The sequence below is a fragment of the Fusarium graminearum genome, chromosome 3, assembly GCF_000240135.3.
Source record: "Fusarium graminearum PH-1 chromosome 3, whole genome shotgun sequence".
Classification (NCBI taxonomy): Eukaryota; Fungi; Ascomycota; class Sordariomycetes; order Hypocreales; family Nectriaceae; genus Fusarium; species Fusarium graminearum.
Genome location: NC_026476.1, coordinates 2,576,598 through 2,594,874, shown reverse-complemented (window position 1 = coordinate 2,594,874; position 18,277 = coordinate 2,576,598). Strand labels below are relative to the sequence as shown.

Below are 18,277 nucleotides of genomic sequence, written 5' to 3'. Positions count from 1 at the left end.
GAATCGCTGTCAATAGCCGTTCCGGAGCAGGTGGGTGGCCTTTGAACAGCTCTTGCCTCCAACCTTCAGGCCAGACCTTCGACATCACGTCTGCTTTCACTTTTACAACTTTCTACTCTCCACCCCAAATTCTTCCCTCTACATTCTCCCCTTCCCCATTCTTCAATCTCCGCAATTCCCATTTAAACACCAAGTACGACATCCATCAAGTCATCTCTTGGCTTTTCCGCAACTCTCACAGCTCCCCCTCCTTTCGTCATCACCGAGCCAGTACCAGCTTCATTTGAAGCAACCAGATAACCATCATGGCTCCCCAGCCTGACGAGCACCACCCCCACAAGAAGGTCAACCTGACGTATGTGAATTCTCACTTCCGACATCAGTCAAAGCGACTGTCTCTCTTTACGTGCGAGCAGACTGGCTAACAAAGTTATAGCGACGCTTCTGGCGCCGAGGTCAAGAACGTTCGTGGCATCCGATTCCATACGAGTCTCCAACACACAGCTAACCATTCTGCAGGAGGATGACGTCGCGACTGCGATCCTCAAGAAGAAGAAGAAGCCCAACCAGTTGATGTAGGTGCTTTGCGCTGTATGACGATGGGATAATAACTGACACCACCAAGGGTCACCGATGCCGTCAACGATGATAACAGTATCATTGCCCTCTCTGAGGCCACCATGGACCAGCTCCAGCTCTTCCGTGGTGACACCGTCCTCGTCCGAGGCAAGAAGAGAAAGGACACAGTCCTCATCGTCCTTGCTGATGATGAGCTCGATGATGGCAGTGCCCGCATCAACCGAGTCGTTCGTCACAACCTGCGAGTCAAGCACGGCGACATGATTACTATCCACCCTTGTCCCGATATCAAATATGTCAGTGTCCCATTGCTGGTACCGCCGAACAGTACTGTTTCTAACAATCATACAGGCCAAGCGCATTGCTGTTCTCCCTATCGCTGATACCGTCGAGGGTATCACCGGTTCCCTATTTGACGTTTTCCTCGCCCCTTACTTCCGAGAAGCCTACCGACCTGTCCGCCAAGGAGACCTATTCATCGTCCGTGGTGGCATGAGGCAAGTAGAGTTCAAGGTCGTCGAGGTCGACCCCCCAGAGTACGGTATCGTCGCACAAGATACTGTCATTCACTGCGAGGGTGAGCCCATTCAGCGCGACGAGGAGGAGAACAACCTCAACGAGGTCGGTTACGACGATATTGGTGGATGCCGAAAGCAGATGGCCCAGATCCGAGAGATGGTTGAGCTTCCTCTCCGACATCCCCAACTTTTCAAGTCTATTGGTGTTAAGCCTCCGCGAGGTGTTTTGCTTTTCGGACCTCCCGGTACTGGTAAGACTCTGATGGCCCGAGCTGTTGCCAACGAGACTGGTGCCTTCTTCTTCCTCATCAACGGTCCCGAGATCATGTCGAAGATGGCTGGTGAGTCTGAGTCGAACTTGCGAAAGGCCTTTGAGGAAGCCGAGAAGAACTCTCCCGCCATTATCTTCATCGACGAGATTGACTCCATCGCTCCCAAGCGTGAAAAGACTAACGGTGAGGTCGAGCGACGAGTCGTTTCTCAGCTTCTTACCCTCATGGACGGTATGAAGGCTCGTTCCAACGTCGTTGTCATGGCCGCCACCAACCGACCCAACTCTATCGACCCCGCTCTTCGACGATTCGGCCGATTCGATCGTGAGGTCGACATTGGTGTCCCCGACCCTACTGGTCGTCTCGAGATTCTCCAGATCCACACCAAGAACATGAAGCTCGGTGACGATGTCGACCTGGAGCAGATTGCATCCGAGACACATGGTTACGTTGGTTCCGATGTTGCCGCCCTCTGCTCTGAGGCTGCCATGCAGCAGATTCGTGAGAAGATGGATCTGATCGATCTCGATGAGGACACAATCGATGCCGAGGTCCTCGACTCCCTTGGTGTCACAATGGAGAACTTCCGCTTCGCTCTCGGTGTCTCCAACCCCTCCGCTCTCCGCGAGGTCGCCGTTGTCGAGGTTCCCAACGTTCGCTGGGAGGATATTGGTGGTCTCCAGGAGGTCAAGCAAGATCTCAAGGAGAACGTCCAGTACCCTGTCGATCACCCCGAGAAGTACCTCAAGTTCGGCATGTCTCCTTCCCGAGGTGTGCTGTTCTTTGGTCCTCCTGGTACTGGTAAAACTATGTTGGCCAAGGCCGTCGCCAACGAGTGTGCTGCCAACTTCATCTCCGTCAAGGGACCTGAACTCCTCAGCATGTGGTTTGGTGAGTCTGAGAGCAACATCCGAGACATCTTTGACAAGGCCCGTGCCGCTGCTCCTTGTGTTGTCTTCCTTGACGAGCTTGACTCCATTGCCAAGGCCCGTGGTGGTTCCATGGGTGACGCCGGCGGTGCTTCCGACCGTGTTGTCAACCAGCTTCTCACAGAGATGGACGGTATGACTTCCAAGAAGAACGTTTTCGTTATTGGTGCCACCAACCGACCCGAGCAGCTTGACCCTGCTCTATGCCGACCTGGTCGTCTTGATTCGCTCATCTACGTGCCCCTCCCCGACGAGCCTGGCCGTCTTAGCATTATCAAGGCTCAGCTCCGAAAGACCCCTATCGCCTCCGATATCGACTTTGGTTACATTGCCTCCAAGACACACGGTTTCTCTGGTGCCGATATCGGTTTCATCACACAACGCGCTGTCAAGATTGCCATCAAGGAGTCCATCGCTATCGATATCGAGCGCCAAAAGGCTCGTGAGGCTGCTGGTGACGAGATGGACACAGACGAGGACGCTGAGGACCCTGTCCCTGAGCTGACCAAGGCTCACTTTGAGGAGGCCATGCAGATGGCTCGCCGATCAGTGTCAGATGTTGAGATCCGCCGATACGAGGCTTTCGCCCAGCAGATGAAGAACGCCGGTCCTGGCGCTTTCTTCAAGTTCCCTGAGGCTGGTGCCGAGGCCGCTGGTGGTGACGCCGGCAACTCCTTCGGTGATGCTGGCAATGATGATGATCTCTACGACTAAAGGACGGCAACGACTGTATGGACATGAGTCCTTTGTACTCTAATAATTTCTCTCGTACATCTCCGCATCAGCGTGCGACCAACCAGTGAGATGGATTTATCCCTACACTTTGGTCAATATTGAAATAGGAGTTGGTAGAATGGTAGAGGAGAGATGGACAGCATCCTACCTGATCATGATGTTTTTGAAGATCGGGAGGAAACGATTGTGGTCACTCGGTGACATAAGACAGACTTGCGCTTTGATAGATGATGAAATTGATTCCCTTAGCTTTAATACAACGTGCAGTGAAAGTGACGCAAGGCTAACTAATCACTCACCGTCAACGAATATCTTCAAGTTGCGATATATGTATAGTACTGTACTCGTTCAATCGATAATCCATATACACTGCTTATTACAGAGTTAGTAGGCATTGGTTTTTTATTATGCAGGAATAAGGTTGCGTTTATGCTCTACTTTGTATTACTCTTGACGCAGGGCAGCCGAAGGCATATTTTGCTTTAAGTTGTACCAACCACCAAATTATCACAGTCAGACAACGCCAATAGTCCAAAGATGCATCATAGCTAACTCATTATCAAGAAATTGTCTATTCAGTCGTTTCGTGTGTAAATCTCATTTCGTAGCCACGCCTTCTTTCGGGTTTGGTATCATCCGTCCTGTGCTTCATTTGTGAATATGGTGGGTTGGTTGATTGTGTGCATTACATATGGGTTCTTATTCAAGAGAGGCATTAGTTGGCCTACAATTGCGGGCTTATCCAGGATTGTATCCTGGACTGTTTACTCTGGTATTCGTTAATGTTGTATGATGATTTGGTCAAGTTGTTGTTGCCTCCCCACCTGCTGAGCGTCTCAGCAGGGGGCTTTAACTTTGCATAGGAAGAGCGGTTTTGGTTCTGTCGGAATAATATGGCACTGTGCATCTAATTGATGACACAAACGCCCCTTTCTTAGCCCCCTGTCTGATTCATCGGTATTGTTGTATTGTGACGCCATTCAGGCGGTTCCATCGTCCTCGATCTCGCAAACGGCTTCCAGGCTCTCTCTGGTGACGCGGAGAGCTTCCTCGACGACCGACTCTGGCACAGCAAGGCTGAGCTTAGCATCCGTCGCGCCGTTAGTCTTGGAAGCGTCGCCGTTGGTTGCAGACTTGGCGTTAGTGCCGTTGGAACTCGAGGATATGGGGTTCAGGGCAGAGTCGTGGCGGACATCTTCGAGGACGCGGCTGAGGAGAGCAGGGAAGGTTGCCACCTCACCAGAGCGTAGAAGAGATAGAGCATGCGACTGAATGGTAGTAGGCCAGTTCGTAGAGTGTGAGTTCAGAGCGTGAAGGAGAGCATCTTGTATTCTTGGGCAACATTGTTAGTGGGATGTTATGATGTAGCTTGGCGAAGGGAGGGAGCGTACTTGGAAACGTGACCGTCGCGTAGAAGAATAGTATTGATCTGTGATCGTAGATCTGGGTCCAAAGTGGCCTGTGTGTGGTTTGCGGCACTGGAGGGCACCTTGACGGGTGTGGAGGGCGAGTTGTTTGACATGATGGCAACAGAGAAAGAGGATGATAGGTTTCCTCCCCCTGTGTGAGAGCGCCTTGAGCAGACGACCGGAGACAAGAGTCTAGAGAAATTTCGATCGAATCGTACGTCCGGAACAAACGTCTTCGTAAGAGCTGACGCGAGGTGCTCTTAGCCAATGGTCTCGAGACTTGACAGTCGCAGACTAGAACCAAGGGTATCTGTCTGTCGTGCTCGTCCGTATGATACAGCGATGAAACTGAACTCTATCAATTAGCGAAAGCTTTTGGTGACGACTTGGTATTCTATAGTGGGGTAAATACTAACCTAAATCGTATTGACAGAGCTCAACTCAATGATACGGGAGATAGTAGTTGATCGTCAGGATGTAGTGTAGCAAGGCTGAGGCTGGGGGTGAAAAGGGTTCGGAGCGCACAAGGCTGAAAGATTTGCGGGTTGATCCAGCCCCCAAGACCCCACTTTTGACAGTGGCTGTGCTCTTTCGGGGTATTGTTCTCGTCCAGCCAATCCCGGTGACAATAGGCATGATAACCTCCAGATAGTAGATTGGGCACTTATACGCCTTGGGTTGAGATTTTGAATATCACTGACCACCATCATATCATTTACTACACAGAACATAGAGAAATCGTCTTTAAGCGATGAAGAGCGTGAATATCTCTCGGTTAAAAGAAATATGGGTTTGCTTTTTTCTTGCCCTGGCTACATAATCTCCTCGTCAGGGCAGTGGCTGATCAACCAGCACCCCTAGTTTATTGATTTACACCATCCATTCAATATTACCGAGCGAGCCTCTCCGATCTCATCATAACTGGCCTGTCGTATATTCCTTAGTGATACGAGCGAAATTCGTATTACGACGTCCGTTCGTTACTCCTGTGTCCAAATTACTCTTCCCAGGTCACACTCCAGTATCAGTATATGTCTCAGATATCCGTCGCAGATCCTAAGCCGCCACAAGAGAGTACTTCCCTAAAACTATAACTCGCATTTCCAAGCTTGTGGAACGGAGTAAGATTATTTTGCTCGGTTGATACACTCATGGAAACCAAATCCGTGAGATGATTTCGCATGCGCCATGCGAGGTAACAGAACAACCAGACGTAAAATATGCATGAGATTCTATGGAAAGGTAATTAAAAAACTTGACAGACCGATTCAGACTTTAGGTAAGACGGGAGGCCATTCATTCTGGTAACCGAAACTCCCAGTTAGCAGAACAGAGAAAGAACATGCGTGCAACTCTTTAGTGAGCCATTCTTAAATGCCACCATCTTCACAAAATATGAAGCTAATAAACCGAAATTCAACAAAGATTCAGGAAATATGCTTCTGATAATTTATATGGATGAAACACTCTGTCACTGCTTTATTGTTATCATACAGGAGGTGAGATTTACCGAGGACGGCAACTCTATTAGTCCATCAGAAATGCAAATCAAATTATACACATATATAGAAAGAGAGATTCTCTAAAGAGTAGTTGTGTTGCTATATGATTCGACTTATTACACATTCTAAAACGGGAAACTTCCCTCGCTGTGCCCAGGAGCTGCTTACTTTTGCACACAAACGATCGTCCCATCCGTAGTATTATCATATCATGTGCTATCACCATTGACGAGCTGAGCTGGGCCGGGCACCCGTCACAACTCTCCACTACTACGTTCGATCGAGCATTGTATCTTGCAAACTGATGGACCACACAACAGTTTGCTCATACTGACTAGCAGGCACGGCCTTGTAGCTGAGACGAACTGTTCGCCGTGACTAAGTTGGGATGCCGGCGGCAACAAACAGTTTCGCCCAGAATTTTAGAGTATGGAAGTAGACTCATCTGCTCCCATCCAACAAGCCCACCCACCCTCAACCCATTCGCGCCTCAGTAGTCAGAGAACGAGAAAGTACTCGCCTGACGGGACAGAATTTTCTTCCCCGTCCTGCGTACTAACATGGCACTGGCTGGCAGGATGCTACCATTCTCAACCAACAAGGGCAATACGGATGTCACCTGAGAGCACCCACTGTTCAAACGAGTGTGCAGCTGGCCGCGGCAGTACAATGTGGCTGTTGGGCAGACATTTGCGTCCATGACGACAAACCGAAACAACTCTACAGCCGGTATCCGTTAGCAAATGCGTGGTCGATAGCGCCGAGCTCTGCCGTTGTTGGTACATAACGGGTGTTTTTGACGGGTACTCTACCCCAGATAGTCATTGCATCCGAATTTTCCATCCATGCAGTGGAGGCCATCTCACACCGGATATCCCAAGTAAGAACTTTCAGGCTGGATTGCTTGGGCCGACTCGCGGCCCGACCCGTTGGTATCCCCGGCAGTGAAAGGTTTGAACAATGCGTGTGCAGAGTAAGTACTTGCTCGTTCTTCTGTGCCTACCTCTCACACCGACATGTCGTCTTTTTTGTTTGTTTGTTTGGTTGTTCGCGCCACACCATATTAGCGAACTGGCCTCTTTGGTGACGTTTGACACAATCAGATGTAGTTTCTCGAGACCTTCACTCCCTCGCGCTGTGCGGCTGCATTCCGAGCCATCACATGGGCCATCCCCACCACGAAATGAGAAAAAACTTGAGGGACGAACTGAATGTTTTTGTTTGAGAGGTATTTCTTGTTTGCTCCGCGACCAATTGACCCTGGCAACCACCCCTACATATCGGCTGTAAAAGTGTAGGCGGTGAACAACATCCAAGAAGCAATAAGAGACCACAGACGGATCCTATCTCGCCAGCCCATCACGATTGCAGGCGAGATGAAGGACGGACTTTTGAACACTCGAAAGCTCCGTGCACGTTAGGCCGCAACTCAAATTTACCCAAGGTTTGGTCCTTTCCTTAAGTGACTTCAACGATAAGGACCTCTTTTGAAGGGTTGATGCCATGTCGACCCGGAAGCCTCTCTCAACGGCGTGCATGGATACTGTCATGATTGTGGCCTGTAAGCCTGGGTGCCAAGGGTAGCACGGGCTTTAACACCAGCCAGATACTGAGCACCAATTAGCCCATGACACTACTCGGCAACGAGCAAAGCATATATGCAACTATCTGCATCACTAATTGTCAGATGTTCGTCATATTGATAAGCTTTTTGCGTTGTCGGACCAGATGGCACGGCAGCTGTGCCGTGCATGAAACGAAAAAATTTCTGACAATGTAGAGAGGCAGATAATAGGCAGGGTGCCGAGTCTGAAACGAAGGTAGCGACTGAAACCAAACCAGTGTAACCGCATTGCATACAAGAACGTAATCATGCTCAGATGCTGAACCGGCCGATGTCTCTGCTCAATGCCTCGTAGTCCAGAGCTCTGAGCCCGCTTGGGTTTCCGGCGAGAAAAGGAAGGCACAAAAGAGATTGGCCAGACAAACGGAGTCTGTTGCGACGCCCAACATACTGTGACACTTCTATTCGCCGGTGCCTTGCTTTTTATCGATCATAAGCTGCTTGGTCTTGGGTCAGCACACCGTATATACAAGACGCATCAAGAAGGCATTTCCGTGAAGTATTTGCTATATGCATGCAATTTCATTGTACTAGTCGAAGCCTAAACATACCTCCTCCATTTTGTCGTCGGGATTAATGAGCAAGGATATGAGTATCATTTCGCCTCGCGGTGAAGCTAGTTGGGCCCATTGGAGCGGAAACCTGCAAGCTTGTTTGTATCACAATGCAACCGTTATTGAAACTCGGGAACAACCCTATTTGCTGGAATCAACACTTGTTCGTCGCCAGACTTGTCGGTGAGCCAAGTTCCAAGGTATACATACATACTTGAAGTAACAATATGAGCCATGTGTGTACAAGTGTTGGGTGCAGAAGAGCAAGGATCTGGGTAATCAACTAGAGGTAGCCAAAGTCACTGATAGCAAGGCAAGTACCAGCCAGCTCTTGTTTGGTGTGGTTGAGGCTGAAGTGTTGGATTGGAGATCTTCTCGTTTTGTGTGGGGGATTATCCCCGAAGCTGGAGGCAAAGAGTGTGTCCCAGCAGTGAGTAGTGGGTCATATCCAGGATCTCAACCGGTGAAGGGAGATACCGAATAAGGCCAATGTCCCACACCACGCATCCACTCAATATATGACACTACGGCCGCACACATGCTTCCCCAGGAATCCAGAACAGGTCATCCCGCAGCTGAAGCGTATCCGATTGCACGGTATGTGTACAATGACGTCCGAGACGAGAAGCCAAGAGGGCTTGGTCAGAGCCTTTGCAAGTCATACCGGTCTGGCGTAGAGAGTTGCTCTGGTTTTTGATCTTATCCATTTCTGGTTTCCCAAACTTCTAAGTGTTGGTCTTGCAGAGAGCAAACAATTTACTGGATAGACAGACCATGTCTGGCTTGCCATCCTTGGATATACGCATTACCAGATAATTGTCCAGCCGTATGTGTCAAGCCGTGTACGTAATCGCTGGTGAACCTATGAAACGCAATCCGATGGCGAGCCGCATGCGGATGTAGCGTTCGGCCTGATCGAGACCAATAGAACCCAGTACGCATGAAGCTTGTATGTCGAGCGGCTCCGATTGAACCATGTATACGAATCTTTGATTCGATGAGGCCCATGAAATACCAGAAGGGGAAAGCTGAACGCGAAACCTGAGAGGGATTGGCATCATGGTCAACATAAATCAGGCCATAAAGTGTCAATGGCATTGTGTGTTTGAATGGTACATACTGCACAAGCGCAGAGTCCAAGTCAAAGCTTGGCAGATATCGTCCAGTTGGTATTCCGCGATGATGTATCATCATCTCCGGAGATGAGATGTCGACAGTACATATTGACAGAGTTCAATGTCGTTTTTGTGGTACCAATATAAGCACGGAAAGCTCTTGGTGGGCAAGGGAGAGATTGATGCAGTATCATACGGCACTGCCATCGCATTGGGACGTATCCTCAAATGCCAATTGATCCTTGATTTTCTGGGGATAATGTAGCCATCAGGCGTGGTAGTCAGCATTGCCAGGTTGATACCCATATAATGGTTGCAGGGTAAATGTAAGTAAGCGGCTAATACGAGGAAGATTTTAGAGTTTGTGAGCAACGAATAAGCAAAACTGGGTAGTCACACGTCAACGACAAGAGAGAATATGATACATGAGAGAAGTTGACACTGGAAAGTAGAGATGAGGCTTCGAGACTACTCATGCCGCACGGTGGAGTGGGAATGCTGAAGGGGACCAAAAATGACTGGATGAGACGGTTTTTAACGAATTGGCTGACGGCGCAGATATGAGAGATGCATCATACCCAGTTTGGCCATGATCTAATAGCGGAGTGGACTGAAGTTGAGTATGAGAGGTGAGCCACCAAGAAAAGCGATTGAATATTCATGATATCTGCATGCGATTGTGGATGGAGGCTTGCACCTACCTCTTACCGGCCTGGAATCTTACCTGTGCGCAGTAGACACATGGCAGGCAAGACTGACCGACAGGTTGGTCGATGTTGTTGACTCTTTCCTGGCTGCAGTTGAATCATCAGATTTTTGGAAATATTGAAATGGAGGGAAGGTACATTACAGACAGACATGAGCAGGTAGGTAGATAGATAGGCACAAACACAACATAACACAACACAGCACGGCAGGAGCAGATGATGGGAATAGTTGGCCTCAAAGGAGGGTTTCCTTGGAAGTTGCAGCTGGCGGCTGGTAACATTTTGTGAGGCAAAGTTGAGGTAGGTAAGCGGAAGGTACAGTACCATAGACACGCTTATATCGAATAGGTGGTGTTCATTTTCGATATCACCGTTGGTATCATTAGTATTGTGGTCAAAGTGGTATGTATGATTTTAGAAGGCCTCGTTCATTAGAAAGGGGATCCTTGAACACATATATGCATCTGGGTCAATTGGGTACTCATATATGCTCGCCTTGTTTGAAAGTTGCACGTATTGATGCATGAGACCGAAACCAACCAATGACTCTTGCATAGTATCAGGTTTCGCGTATCTCTCAGCTAACTATCCTGACCTGCGTGGTAGTGGACTAGTTTCACCGAGGGCATAGACTACTATCTATGTATGGCATCTTGCAGCTATTTCTCACATCCTTTAGCATCACGTCGTATCACATCACATCACATCACATCAGCTCAGCAAGTCTAACCCAGCCTGGCCTGAATGGCCTCACTTACTTTCAGGGTCGTTGTCCCCAGAAAGAGAAAAGACCACCGCGTCTAGATACAGTAGGCAGTTCATGGGGTAGCACGTACCTGGTTGCTGATGCCAAGATTTTATTTTTGGTCCAAGCTGGCAGAAGATGTAGTGAAGGACATGGCCTGAATTTGTCAGATTTGGACCCTCAGAACAGATATGGCCGTCTGCAGAGATGACACCACCATCAGCTGCCCACCACAACCGCAGCCATCAACTCCCATTAATTAAGTGTTAGCTCCAGGTCCCGGAAGGGTGAGGCTTGACTTGGGTCGGAGTGTGGTGAAATGCACGCTCAACCTGATTAGGAGCGCAGTTGTCATATTGAGCAGTAAAATTTGATAGAAAGGTTCCTGTTTCTAACATGTGCTCGTCTACACCAAGACTGAGTACAAAGAGGCTGACACCGGAGACAGACAGACAGATATAAAATGTAGACTACCTATATCTTACCAGTTAATGGAGGTGGGGGTATTATTGCCGAGCGCTGCCATGATACCCTCCAATCATGAAGATTGGCATACTGCAGTGATGGATCTTGATTTGGCTCTGTATGTCAACCCTGTGCTTCATGATTAGACTGACCACGCACAGCAAGCGGATGGGAGGGAGTGCCAATTTGCTTTGGACTACCTGTTCCAATTATTAATCTGATAATAGCTTAGAACAAGTTACCGTGGGCCTCTGGAAGCACTAGGATCGTGACGGAGCGGCTCTTTGAGTCTTGGCTGGTCCTGTAGCGACTCGTACTTGTCGAGTAAGGGGATCAAAATAGAGGGGCAACCTAAATTGTTCTATTTACTTACCCAAACTAGGTACCCAGGTCTCGCACCAGTCAGTCATTCCCGTGGATGATGTATGGACGGATGGATTTTTGTCCTTGTCCGTGACCTTGAGATACATATGGAGATAAAATAGAATAGGAAAGATGACCCGGACTCTAGAATTGGAGTTGCATTCCACATTCCATCCTGTGGTTTCCTGTCTGTTATCCGTAGATATCAGCTCATTGTTGCGCCCGTACGAACCCGAATTGAGCCTGCTGCAACCAGTCAAGTTCGGAGTCAACCATGACTGGACGAATAGGTGCAGCACATATCAAAGATGGTTGGTTGCTGGATCACAACAACATCCAAGACAAAGGGTCTTGGATTTAGTGATTTAAGACCGGGATTGCCTGTGAATACTAGGTCTCAGAAGCTGACTATTGCAGCCTTTGCTCTCGTGGCTCCCATGTTCAGTTGAAATAAAACTGACCTGTCAGGCCTAAGCATCCATGCTTGGGCGCCAGAAAGAGACCAGGGGGGCTTGCATCAATCGGATAAGCTCAAGCGATGCACGTCGTAACTTGGGTCCAACGTTGCCGTAGAAGCGCCTCTATAGGACTGTGTACTGGTAGTTAGGTGTGTTTTAATGACTGATTAACAGCTGCACAGGAGCAAGCGGTGAGGTAAAAAAAAAAAGTGTTGATATTCTCGATGAAGCAGAAGTACTTTGGTACCTTTTGTAAGAAGAGTACTAACTTGGTAAAGCCATCTTTGTTGATTTGCCGAGAGTGTCCTAGCGGAGAGTGAATAGAGGATAGTTTGACATAGGCACTTGTAGATCAAAGGGGGACCTTTCATTTCATTTGGCAGTGAAGGTCAAAAACTGGTCTCCATTCTAGCGCGGACCGTGAACCTAAGTAATTGATTACTGTAACCATATTGTCATTTTAGGAGGCTATTTGCTATCTAGTCAATTAATTGCCATGTAGGTACTGCGCATTTGGGTCCTTTTGTTACCCGCAATTCCCTTTCTCGAGGGAGCTGACGAGGTAGTTGTTATATTCCAAGCATTTGCCAGGCACCTAGTAGACATTTGATACCGATACTATATTGACATTATTGGAAGTTCTACTTAGTTAGGTAGGTAGGCAGGTAAGCTTGATCGATAAAGAAACAATCTCTGACTTTTCAATATCATGGCATGTGTATTCAGCAATAGCCGCTGTTGGCTCCCTTAGAAACAACCTGGTGACGTATTACGACAGCACAGGTCACCGGCACTTGTAAGAAAGAGGGTCAAGCCAAAAGGCCTCAAAACGACAACAACGATGGCAATAATAGTAATCTTTGTGTGGAGTTTTAAGCAAAGACCACAGTGGAGGTGATGAACAGTTGGACATTCAGTCAATACGCAAGTACAATGAATAGATGGTGGGGAGAAAACAACAGACATGCAATGACTAGGTGACCCTTGTAAACAAAGCAAAAAACTCAGCAAAACATTCATTTAACCGCCTAACTTAATCTATCTACCTGCTTTGCCTGTCTCTTGTCATTTTTCTAGAATCGGACGGCGCATCGCCAATCTTAGCTTGGATGCGCTTGCACACCGGGGGAGGGTGACGGGGGGGATTGCCTCACCTTATCCTTCACCTTGTCAGCGAATCCGATATCTGACAGCAACACGCAATTTGCGTGACTGGGGATGGGGATGGATAAATCTGACACCTACCTACTCCCTACCTAGGTGGCTCAAGGTATCCATCCCACCAACACGGTCGTCGATCTGGGGGGGGGGGGGGGAAGAGAGAGAAGAGTGTACTAACTACCTATACAAACACAGCTAACAGGGCCTTGAGAATTGCGCATGCATATGTAACTAGCATATCTATCTGAGATAGACAGATACATAGACAGATGGACTAGACTCAGTATAAGCTGGTGCATATGTCCGATGCAACAGCTGATGAAGCGCGTCTTTTTACACCGCAAATACTGTCCTATCCTGTTCCATCCCATCTCATCATATCGGCTTGCATCCAAGTGCCGTACCGCGCCTTGGCCTTCATGTAGCTAAGAGAGATCCTGGGTGCAATGCAACGAATGGTCGATGGCCGAAGGCATCGCCAACTCCCATTCGCCAATTGCTCTCCAAGTTGTCTCTTCTCTCCCAGGGACCTGCGTCAACACGCATAGCTTCATGCAGCAAACCTACTGTAGCTTACACAATGAGGTAAAGATCATTCTTTCCACCTGCAGGCTAAAGCCTTTTGTGACACAACAACACAAAGTAAAGCGACCTGCCGGCCGGTGAGAGAAGTTGTCCTTCTTGTCTCCCTTCCCTTTCGTTCTTGTAAGTCTGTACGCATAGATGGACTAGATAATACTTGTCATTCCATCACTGCCCCGGCTTTCGCTTCACAGAAACAGCTCGGCCTAGGAAATTAGGAGATAAAAAAAATACCAGGTCGGGGTGATAGTCGCACGGATACAGTAAATATCCGCGATCTGCCATGTTCCGTTGCTGGCCGAGAAACGACCTCCTGACTCGCTTGACCTCCCATCTGACTTGACTCGGATGACGACGGCCGATTAGAGAGGCTGCATGTGCAATACAGTACAATACGGATACATAGAGCACCTTACGTCAGAAGCTCAGATCTTCTCTCGACAGGGTGATGGATGGATGGATCTAGCTACCAGGATCGAAGATGTGGGATGAGCACGGGGTCGAGAAAAGACTTGACCAGGAGCGTTTAGGTAGGTGTATATTCGAAGAAGTGAAACATAAACGAATATCAAGCTGAAAGTATCTATTGAAACGAGAACTTTAATCTGAACATAGCGGTACTGTATGTATTGGTTCAGCAATGAATTGCCAGGATCATCACCACTAATACCACACCAAGACAGTCATTTGCAGACATATTGAGCCTTGCCAGCCAGGTACTGCACAGTAGTCAGTTTCTAACAGCTTCTTATTCGGATCAGAAGCAATCGGTAGGTAGTCTAGTACCGGGTACATACATGTCTTTGTGCAACCAACACAACAAGCTAAGGCGCGGAACATGGGACTCATGGCCCTCACTTACATCATGACTATCCTCCATCACCGCAGTCACCGGGGACCTCTCAGGCAATTAAACGTCCAAGCTGTAGTCGACTAGGTACAAGGAATCATTCATGACTGATATGAATTGACCACCAAAAAAAAAAAAAACCAAGAATCAAATGGCGCAGTAGTAAAAGGTGGATGCTGGTACAAGGCACAAGACAGAGAGGCATGCCTACTACCTCCTGTATCCTGTATCCTGCACTGTACCTAGCTATTACACACCGCTCCCTTCCCGTACAATATCCCGTACAATGCTTGCTTGTGAGATCGAACCGGCGCGATAATTCGTCCACGAATTGTCCATTCGGCCTTTTGGGTCTGCCATGTGGATTTTCACCAATTCATCATCGTACATCAATCAATTAATTACCATGATCCATGATACAAAAACAGTGCAAAGCCGCCGACTACTGTAGTTACCCTACCGTACCGTACCGTACCGCAGCGCAGCGCAGCACAGGGCACGAACCAACTGAGCCCGCTGTACGGATACGCCCTTCGGTCCGGTCAGTGCAACAAATAGACGAAACTTTACAAGGGCATCAGGGATCGATGGATGGATCATGATGATGGACAAAGGGAGAAGGAGGGTTGGGACGGGATTAGATGGTGTCGACTTTGTCCATCTAGTAGAAGACGCATACGCAAAGGTAGTCTCGATTGGGGCATCTTCAAGGCTGAGGTGGTGCGCTATCACGACGTTAGTTGAGCCAATGGGGTGTTTGGGACAGAGAATAGACTGTTTTAGTTGAGCATGATGCCCTTTTTTGAATATCTAGTCAAGACCACTGAGGATCCTGATATCTGGCGTGGCTTTTCGTTCATGACATTTCTGCCCACCCAGTACAAGCAAGTTGCAATAGCATGGCTGACGAATCTCAATTTCCCTGACACTCACTCTGTGAATGTTGATTCTATTAACTAATTAACCTTGACCTACCATCTGGGGGAAAACTAGCCGTTGGTCAAACTGTCCCCGATCTCACCTGAAGCGGAACCATACTAGTCAAGGTGCTCATTGCGTATGCCCGTTGCAATATATGAAGGTTGTATTAGGACCCGTTTCCTTAAAAAGAACAAACCATATTATCCATCCATCCCTCCTTGCTCGGTAAAGACTTTGATTGTTTATTTACCTTTTCACGTATTCCGTCACTTAAACACGTGAAGTCAACTCAAGTGTGATTAGTAGATATGGATGCCAGCTGCCCATCCACCAAGGTAAGTAGCTATGGATATCAGCGATGACTAGTGACGGTGTAATCTGTACTGTACAAGTATAATTATAGACCTGTAGATCTGGATTCTTTCACGTCCGAGTCGTCGCGACCTGATAACACAGTCTCCCCATAATAATATTGAACAACAGTCAGGTCAGGTCAGGTCAGTCATTCCTTTTGATACCGCGGCACCAGCGTTTTAAGCTGTCAGGCCAGGTCCAGGTCTGGTTTGTCAAAAGCCCATGCACCTCCGCGGATCATTAATCGTCTGTCCTCCAAACAAACCTACCATTCCATCGTGATTCACGCTCTTGGCACACAACCCAAACACCGTCTGCAAAAAGACAAGCATTCTCGAATTCTTAGACCCATCGAATACCTCCAAAGCGGATCCAACAGAACAAGAGAAGAAGGACTCGAGAATGTGACTGGATACCTCCCAACACCAAAGAACCGCCGCGCCCCGGAAAGAGACTCCAGGGGACCCTCTGCTCAAACCCACCAGCCATAACAGAAGAAGCGGTCCACTCCATTCTAACTGTTTGTAGGTTGGTTGACGCCCAGAAGGCGTCTGTGTGTGGGAGCGTGCCAAATCGAGAGAGGCGTGTGCTGGGCCAGGGGGCGTGTGGTCCCAAGAAAAAAGCGTCCCACCTCTAGGGGAACGCCGGGAGGCTCAGAGGGTCTAGAAGAGAGGCACTGCTTGTGTTGAGCAAGAGTCTCTTGTAAAAGAAAAGCACGAGAACAGGAACAAGAGTAACAGGACGGATAGGAGGCCTGCTGAGGCAATATTGTAGTCATCGAAACCATGTACTGGTTATTTCTTCTATAGCAGAGTTTCACTCGCAGCTTGCATTCCCAAATCGAAAATAGCAACAACTGAGTAAGTTCAGTTATTCATCAGACTACTAACGATCTAGCAACGATCCAGCAACGCCTAGGCAATCCAATCTCAAAAACAACATTAGTCAAGAGTACCTAACACTTGTTGCTCCGACCCAGTTGTTACCAACAAAGAGAGAAACTGCTCTTGAAAAATCCTTGTTCAGTCATTCTTGTCAAGTAAACACACGCTGGCAGATTCTATACCAACCGAAAATACAACGAGGTTCGGATACAGAATAACAGCAAGCCTTTGCTAGTCCCCAGACTCGTATTGGGGGACCCTTGAACCCTTGGAACAGCAAGAGCATATTTGAATTTTGAGGTGACGTTTGTTGGGAAGAAAGTTTCCGAAAGAAGTATGTACCTGGGTTTCCTATTGTTCTTCTCCTTTCTCCTCCTACTGTACTGCAATGATTTGGATAGTTAGGTAGTGCCTAAACCCATTCATCTGTCCGTTCATTCATAAGCCATTCTTTCATCCAATTTGATGGATGAGCCAAGAAGACGTCGACGGGGACCATGACAATCCTCGGGGTGGCTTTTTCGCCACTACCCAAGTCAGCTGTCCCCACAAAGGGCCCAAATACTGCTTTTTGCCCGCCAGGCAAAGGCCTGGATACGCAACTGGCACCTGCCCTTCACTCCACTGTCAAGTCCATGTGGTTTTCCCCCCTTGGCTCTTGGTGTTAGTGTTGGGTAAAGATGACCGTTGGGAGGGAGCCGGGCTGGGTTGAGTTGAGTCTGTCGAGCTGGAGGGGCGATGGCAATGGATGTTGACCGAGAAGCAGAGGCAATTGAAGTATACCTGCCCTTCTATACCATCAACCTGGGTATGTACATACATACATACCAAGGTTAGCATCTATATTGAGCTGATGATGGTGTTGCCTGTGCGGGCGGGTTCAACACTTACCGTACCTGTCCAGCAGTGGTGCAGTCAGTGTTTTAAGGTGCTATTAGTCGCATTTCCTTCACACCCTGTCCGGTAGGAAACTGGGGACAGTGCTGGACCATGACCAGTTGCTTGTCCTGTCTTGTCATGGGCTGGCCTGGATTGGCGCTGCGAGCAATGCGGTCGGTGCCCCAAAGGCCCCAAGGGCCCCCGTCGGATCGCGCTTGCCCATAACCTGTTAAGTGGCTAGTGGGCACCACCTGCTCTGCTGCAGCTGGCAGCTGGCACCCGGCACACCCTGCTCCCGGCAGGTCGCACCTCCCTGCACTTGCATCTGCACCTCTGCAACAGCACCAGCACCAGCACATTAGTTTAGAGAGAGACCTTTAGACCCAAGACCTTGCACCTTGCAGTCGTAGTGGCACCGCACTTGCACACACTTGCTTGAGTGCGGTCTAAGTCCTGCTTTGAGCCGACTCGTCCTCGAAACCTCGAGCGAGCGAGTCGTCGAGTCTTTTAACTCTCCAACATCAACATCTTGTGCCTCTCCCTCCATTCCCCCGCCACTCACTCGTTTTTTGGCCCCTCTGTCCCGTCAATTGCCACGGGCAGGGCCATGCTTCGTCCGCGGTGAAAGACCTTACTCTCTTCTATCCCAAGTCGTCCTTTACTCGGACTCA

General features: G+C 48.6%; 4 protein-coding genes across 4 annotated transcripts; 2 read left to right on the top strand and 2 right to left on the bottom strand.

The window, feature by feature from the left end:
- The first annotated feature begins 46 nt into the window (after window positions 1-46).
- On the top strand, window positions 47-3,286 carry FGSG_05530 (cell division cycle protein 48). Its single transcript, XM_011325776.1, has 5 exons — window positions 47-355; window positions 437-464; window positions 520-575; window positions 626-875; window positions 931-3,286. The coding sequence occupies exons 1-5, from the start codon at window positions 306-308 to the stop codon at window positions 3,010-3,012; spliced, it is 2,466 nt and encodes an 821-aa protein (XP_011324078.1). The 5' UTR covers window positions 47-305; the 3' UTR covers window positions 3,013-3,286.
- A 727-nt stretch (window positions 3,287-4,013) lies between these two features.
- On the bottom strand, window positions 4,014-4,916 carry FGSG_05529 (uncharacterized protein; the record flags this gene model as incomplete). The annotated part of the gene is made up of 3 exons (XM_011325775.1): window positions 4,859-4,916; window positions 4,425-4,790; window positions 4,014-4,365 (listed from the first exon to the last, which is right to left on the bottom strand). Exons 2-3 carry the CDS (start codon window positions 4,553-4,555, stop codon window positions 4,014-4,016), a joined length of 483 nt encoding a protein of 160 aa, XP_011324077.1. The 5' UTR covers window positions 4,556-4,790; window positions 4,859-4,916.
- A 5,609-nt stretch (window positions 4,917-10,525) lies between these two features.
- On the bottom strand, window positions 10,526-11,624 carry FGSG_05528 (uncharacterized protein; the record flags this gene model as incomplete). The annotated part of the gene is made up of 5 exons (XM_011325774.1): window positions 10,526-10,554; window positions 10,703-10,744; window positions 10,781-10,912; window positions 11,307-11,354; window positions 11,528-11,624. 5 exons carry the CDS (start codon window positions 11,622-11,624, stop codon window positions 10,526-10,528), a joined length of 348 nt encoding a protein of 115 aa, XP_011324076.1.
- A 4,173-nt stretch (window positions 11,625-15,797) lies between these two features.
- On the top strand, window positions 15,798-16,334 carry FGSG_12752 (uncharacterized protein; the record flags this gene model as incomplete). The annotated part of the gene is made up of 3 exons (XM_011325773.1): window positions 15,798-15,824; window positions 15,901-15,986; window positions 16,019-16,334. The coding sequence occupies 3 exons, from the start codon at window positions 15,798-15,800 to the stop codon at window positions 16,332-16,334; spliced, it is 429 nt and encodes a 142-aa protein (XP_011324075.1).
- Window positions 16,335-18,277: the final 1,943 nt, after the last annotated feature.

Bases quoted from the DNA above. Each gene is read 5' to 3' on its own strand.
- FGSG_05530 (XM_011325776.1), top strand. From the start codon at position 306: ATGGCTCCCCAGCCTGACGAGCACCACCCCCACAAGAAGGTCAACCTG. The intron at 356-436 runs GTATGTGAATTC...ACAAAGTTATAG, and splicing joins CACAAGAAGGTCAACCTGAC to CGACGCTTCTGGCGCCGAGG. The intron at 465-519 runs GTTCGTGGCATC...ACCATTCTGCAG, and splicing joins CTGGCGCCGAGGTCAAGAAC to GAGGATGACGTCGCGACTGC.